General features: G+C 43.6%; 1 protein-coding gene across 1 annotated transcript in view; it reads left to right on the forward strand.

The window, feature by feature from the left end:
* wnt5a (wingless-type MMTV integration site family, member 5a) overlaps positions 1-5,361 on the forward strand; it is a 25,984-nt gene extending 20,623 nt beyond the window's left edge. Inside the window, exons 4-5 of the mRNA XM_039011257.1 lie at positions 825-1,117; positions 2,511-5,361. Of these exons, the coding sequence (XP_038867185.1) occupies positions 825-1,117; positions 2,511-2,969 (752 nt within the window). The 3' untranslated portion in view covers positions 2,970-5,361. The remainder of the gene's footprint in view (positions 1-824; positions 1,118-2,510) is intronic.
* Positions 5,362-6,736: the final 1,375 nt, after the last annotated feature.

Genomic DNA, 6,736 nt, shown 5'->3' on the forward strand with positions numbered 1-6,736 from the left:
AGAGGTAGATCGAGAGGACAGCTTGTCTGTCGACAGCTCTGCTATTAGGCCAATCTTCTACACCGGGTTTGAGGTTGTAGAAAACTAATAACCTTTTTCCCCCTTGGCCGACCCTGCCGCCGAGACTTCCCATCTGGACAGAATTCATTCACAACCTCTTACCCCCCCTTCTCTCTTTCCCTCTCTCGTCCCTGCTCTCTCCTAGCCTGGTTTGGTCATTACAATATGCTTCCTAGGGATTTAGGCCAGCAGATATGTCTTTTTGTGTCCTCCTAGATGAGCACTGAGACTGGTGCTTTAGGTGGCTCTTCTCCCTCTCACCAGTACTGTAAACTGTAGAGTGGCTGTCTTTAATGGAAGGTTAACACTGCGTGTCAGAAAGATGTAGGCAGTGATGTGATGGAGCCAGTTTGCTTAGTTGGCATGTTGCTCAGGGGAAATGACTGGTTTGAAACATTGCTTTGGTTTGGCAGCTGCCCCTGGAGAGTGCTCTGCTCTTATTGGCTAACTCCCAACAACTATCAATGTCCTGAAGGATGGAGGCAAAGCGTCAGGACCGTTCTACTGTTGGAAGCATGGTTAGATGAGTCCACTATATCCAGAAGTTAACATGGTGTGATCGTTCTGCTCCATATTGTTGACTCATGTTAAAGCTCCATGAAGTGCTGTTTCTGGCCAGGCTGGACTCCACTACAATGACTCACAATGTTGACCTTTATTCGATGACTCATCTCTTCTTTTTAGACCTTTGACTCATCACTTCAAATTCAATCCATCACCAGGGCTGTCATATATTCATGTTGCTCTTCTGTCTCTGTCCACAGGAAGCAGAGAAACAGCATTTACGTATGCCATCAGCGCGGCGGGGGTGGTCAATGCCGTGAGCAGGGCTTGCAGAGAGGGGGAGCTGTCGAGCTGCGGCTGCAGTCGTGCTGCACGTCCCAAAGACCTGCCTCGTGATTGGCTGTGGGGCGGCTGCGGGGACAACCTGAACTATGGCTACAGATTCTCCAAAGAGTTTGTTGACGCGCGGGAGCGGGAGAAGAGCTATGCCAAAGGATCCTTCGAGAGTGCCCGGCTCATGATGAACCTACACAATAACGAGGCTGGACGGAGGGTGAGCAGGAATACGCTCTGTCACACACCCTGACTAACTGAACACTGTGCCTGCATACTTATTCTAATGACACACACAGACCCTGACTAACTGAAGGACTGTGCTTGCATACTTATTCTAATGACACACACACACCCTGACTAACTGAAGGACTGTGCCTGCATACTTATTCTAATGACACACACACACCCTGACTAACTGAAGGACTGTGCTTGCATACTTATTCTAATGACACACACACACCCTGACTAACTGAAGGACTGTGCCTGCATACTTATTCTAATGACACACACACACACCCTGACTAACTGAACACTGTGCCTGCATACTTATTCTAATGACACACACACACCCTGACTAACTGAAGGACTGTGCTTGCATACTTATTCTAATGACACACACACACCCTGACTAACTGAAGGACTGTGCTTGCATACTTATTCTAATGACACACACATACCCTGACTAACTGAAGGACTGTGCTTGCATACTTATTCTAATGACACACACACACCCTGACTAACTGAAGGAATGTGCCTGCATACTTATTCTAATGACACACACACACCCTGACTAACTGAAGGACTGTGCCTGCATACTTATTCTAATGACACACACACACCCTGACTAACTGAAGGAATGTTCCTGCATACTTATTCTAATGACACACACACACGCACACTCAAAGGAGGAAAACAAGTCCATCTCCACCTACTTCAGCTGTCCTGAAGTTGATTCCTAATGACAGTAGTGAGGGAAGGGGAGAGAGAGATAATCCAGGTCAAGCCGATGGGCGTAGGACAGTATCACTTGATCATCTGTGTAACAGCTCTGTCTCTCCTCTGAGGCTCGCTGAGCTCTTTCTGTAGTTCATTTCAAATTGAGGCCTCGACACAGCCTCAATGGAAACAGCTTGCCAGACCGTGTTGCTTTCACATCTCTTCTGACTGGTAGAAATGAGGGTTCTGTTCTGCGGACAGGGTTCTGTTCTGCTGACAGGGTTCTGTTCTGCTGACAGGGTTCTGTTCTGCGGACAGGGTTCTGTTCTGCTGACAGGGTTCTGTTCTGCGGACAGGGTTCTGTTCTGCGGACAGGGTTCTGTTCTGCTGACAGGGTTCTGTTCTGTGGACAGGGTTCTGTTCTGCTGACAGGGTTCTGTTCTGCTGACAGTGGGCCATAGAGGGCATCATGTACTTCTCCCTAATGACGTCTGTGAGATCTGATGCGTGATACGTTCACACATACAGTAAAGCATGTGTACAGTGTTGGCAGTTTGACCTTTTTAGATGAAACGTGTCTGTTCTCTGCTTTCTCTTAGTCCTGTGTAGTCTCTCTAGTTGGTGATAATAATCAGTCTGTCCCCCTCTCTCTACCTCTCCTTCTCTCCTCTCAGACGGTGTCGGACCTGGCCCATGTCTCCTGTAAGTGCCATGGTGTGTCGGGCTCCTGCAGTCTGAAGACGTGCTGGCTGCAGCTGGCAGACTTCCGCAAGGTGGGCGAGACCCTGAAGGAGAAGTACGACAGCGCGGCCTCCATGAAGCTCAACTCGCGTGGCAAGCTGGTGCAGCGGGACAGCAAGTTCAACCCCCCCACCAGCCATGACCTGGTCTACATCGAGTCCAGCCCAGACTACTGTCTGTCCAACCAGAGCACAGGCTCCCTGGGTACTGTAGGCAGACTGTGCAATAAGACCTCGGAGGGCATGGATGGCTGTGAGCTGATGTGCTGTGGCCGGGGTTATGACCAGTACAAGGCCCAGATTGTGGAGCGATGCCACTGCAAGTTCCACTGGTGCTGCTATGTCAAGTGCAAGCGCTGCACCAAAACCGTGGACCAATTCGTCTGCAAGTGAGGAGGAGGAGGAGGAGGAGGATGGGAAGAGTGTGTGTTCGTGCAAGTGTGCATGCGTGTGTGTATCCAGAGAGGCGGAACGAAGGAGGCGAAGAGAGGAAGAAAGAAAAATAAAAAACTATATAAATTATATTTATAGAGTTAAACAATTATACCGTTGCAGAAGATACTTTCTGTTCCATGTAATAGTTCCAAAACATGTTATGCCTTCCGAAACCGAAAATACAGTGAAATATTTATTTTCTGAGATTATTTGTGCCCGATCATTCAAAACTAATTTTTTATGAATCCCCAGGCCTGGAGACCAGCAGTCATTCTTTTTTAAACTCTCAATATGACCTATAACAAGGTTCCCCAATAGGTGGTTCCCCGCAGGTGATTTTATTTGCCCCCCCCCCCCACAAGTTTTCTGAGCAAAACAAAAGACAAATTATAATTTACGTTGTTGAATTTAAGACTGTAAAATCACTGGGAAATCAGCGCAAAGTTATTTTTAATTTAGGAAATCTATTCCCAAGTATTCCTACGCATAAATAGAGAGAAATGTGATTATATTCCAATGTAATCAGGGTTTGAAATGATTCTGTTTTTGCCAAGTACTGTATCTTTTTTGGATTCTTGCGGTCAATTTGCAGTGTACAAATTATTTATAACTATGTCTGCCCCCTCGACCATCCGCTCAAGGAAAAATCGGCCCACGGCTGAATGTAATTGGGGACGACAGTCCTATAGCTTATATTTGACTAGTCCATTGGGTCACCATGACTGTGAAACGGGAGCTTCTCTCCCGTTTCATAACACTATATTAGTTAAATGTTGTGGTTGATGGAGAACGCTGAATGCCCACAGTCTTAGCTGTTGAATCTGGGGCTGCCGCTAAGAGGGGAAGGTTTACTTCCATATATCTGTCTCTATAGGGTGGTTAGACCTAAATCAAACCTCCATTGAACATTGTTAAACCTGTCTCTATAGGGTGGTTAGACCTAAATCAAACCTCCATTGAACATTGTTAAACCTGTCTCTATAGGGTGGTTAGACCTAAATCAAACCTCCATTGAACATTGTTAAACCTGTCTCTATAGGGTGGTTAGACCTAAATCAAACCTCCATTGAACATTGTTAAACCTGTCTCTATAGGGTGGTTAGACCTAAATCAAACCTCCATTGAACATTGTTAAACCTGTCTCTATAGGGTGGTTAGACCTAAGTCAAACCTCCATTGAACATTGTTAAACCTGTCTCTATAGGGTGGTTAGACCTAAATCAAACCTCCATTGAACATTGTTAAACCTGTCTCTATAGGGTGGTTAGACCTAAATCAAACCTCCATTGAACATTGTTAAACCTGTCTCTATAGGGTGGTTAGACCTAAATCAAACCTCCATTGAACATTGTTAAACCTGTCTCTATAGGGTGGTTAGACCTAAATCAAACCTCCATTGAACATTGTTAAACCTGTCTCTATAGGTAGTCATTGGCCCCATCCTAAACCCTAACCCTAGTCCCTTATGTTGCCTCTGTCTAAACCAAACAAGGGCCTAGGAAAGTGGGAGTGATTTGGGTTGGGGTTAGTTCCATCCTGTAATGTATCCCACAAGGCCTAGATCTTCCCAGGTGTCCCAGCTAGTCCTCCCAAACACACTCAGCATATGCACTTTGACCCCGAGGCCTTACCCCGTCTGTATGATTTGTTTGTTTTGAGCTACAGTGTCTGTAATATACCATATTATAGTCTACTTTCTCCATATTAAAACCCATATCCACTTAACATATAACATGCTACTTTCATGGTTTAAATATACAGTATATGGGCAATGTTGTGGTTATGATGGTGAAATCCCACATGTTCTATATGGTATATACTAGGTCTAACCAACCAATCACTTATTAAATTGTATTTATTTTCTTTTATCCAAATCTCTTAAGCTTCCAGATAGCGCTGTGGGTTTTTTCTATTTCAATAAATGCATTTAAATCCTACACTTTGTTACATACAATATTTTCAGGTTACTTATCATTTGTTTTCACATTTTTAAGGACATGTTACCGATTTAAATTGGTTCCGCGGCATTGTTCTTGTAAAGGGAATTGCCCCTTGTTCTAAAACACCTGTTCATTGTGTTACCCCTGTCCAAGCCTTCACAGACGGTTCTAGCCTTCGCTTGTTGCCACAAACTTGTTAATACCCCTCAGCTCCTCCACACTAGCCCTGTGATCATCTTCATTAAAACATTGTTGCTATATGTTATCAATCCAAACTGTATATTTATTCTCTTCGCAATTAATTGAGATTTGCAAAATATATTTCTTATAGCTGTTATTTTGTTTTGTTTCTTTTTTTAAATTGGATCGATGTGCTACTTTGTTTCAATAAATATTCTACGTAAACCTGCTGAACAGTCGTAACTTTCAATACAGATCTACTCTGGTACAGTAAACCTGCTGAACAGTCGTAACTTTCAATACAGATCTACTCTGGTACAGTAAACCTGTTGAACAGTCGTAACTTTCAATACAGATCTACTCTGGAACAGTAAACCTGTTGAACAGTCGTAACTTTCAATACAGATCTACTCTGGTACAGTAAACCTGCTGAACAGTCGTAACTTTCAATACAGATCTACTCTGGTACAGTAAACCTGTTGAACAGTCGTAACTTTCAATACAGATCTACTCTGGTACAGTAAACCTGCTGAACAGTCGTAACTTTCAATACAGATCTACTCTGGTACAGTAAACCTGTTGAACAGTCGTAACTTTCAATACAGATCTACTCTGGTACAGTAAACCTGTTGAACAGTCGTAACTTTCAATACAGATCTACTCTGGAACAGTAAACCTGTTGAACAGTCGTAACTTTCAATACAGATCTACTCTGGTACAGTAAACCTGTTGAACAGTCGTAACTTTCAATACAGATCTACTCTGGTACAGTAAACCTGTTGAACAGTCGTAACTTTCAATACAGATCTACTCTGGAACAGTAAACCTGTTGAACAGTCGTAACTTTCAATACAGATCTACTCTGGAACAGTAAACCTGTTGAACAGTCGTACATTTCAATACAGATCTATTCTGGAACAGTAAACCTGCTGAACAGTCGTAACTTTCAATACAGATCTACTCTGGAACAGTAAACCTGTTGAACAGTCGTAACTTTCAATACAGAAAGTATTGTACTCTGGAACAGTATAGTTAAATTCTACTCCACATTTGAAACCAAGATTGTATTAAAAACATTTGAAACCTTGTCTATATTTCCCTCTATCCTGGCGCTCGGAGAGAAATCGACTGTTATTGTGTAGGGAGGATTTGTCTATTCCTATATTATTTTATTATGAACTATGAATTGTCTACTTTTGATGTAGTAGGAGACATTTGATTCTAAAAGTTAATAATATGATCAAATCAAACATGTCATTAAATAAACACATCTGGAACCTTCATTAGGAGTTTGATTCCTGGAATCCCTCAGTTAACTCCTGTCAGAGGCAGTAGGAGCTGAGAGAGCAGGGGAGGGCAGGCAGAGGAGTTGTCTGTCAGTGACCCATAGAGTCCAAGAGCATCATAGATCTGTCCATGGAGGGCCAGGGGCCAGGGATGGGTCAGTCTGGAAGGGAGATACATGCCTGGGCTATTGAGACTGGGCAGGGTGAGAATGCTGAAGAGGACAGCGCGTGCTTTACAGGGATTTGAAGCAGTTGAACTAGTGCCATTATAATGTTAACGGCCCTGACACTAACTAATATTTACACTGGTAAAATTATC

This window comes from Salvelinus namaycush, chromosome 16 (assembly GCF_016432855.1).
Source record: "Salvelinus namaycush isolate Seneca chromosome 16, SaNama_1.0, whole genome shotgun sequence".
In the NCBI taxonomy this organism is placed as follows: Eukaryota; Metazoa; Chordata; class Actinopteri; order Salmoniformes; family Salmonidae; genus Salvelinus; species Salvelinus namaycush.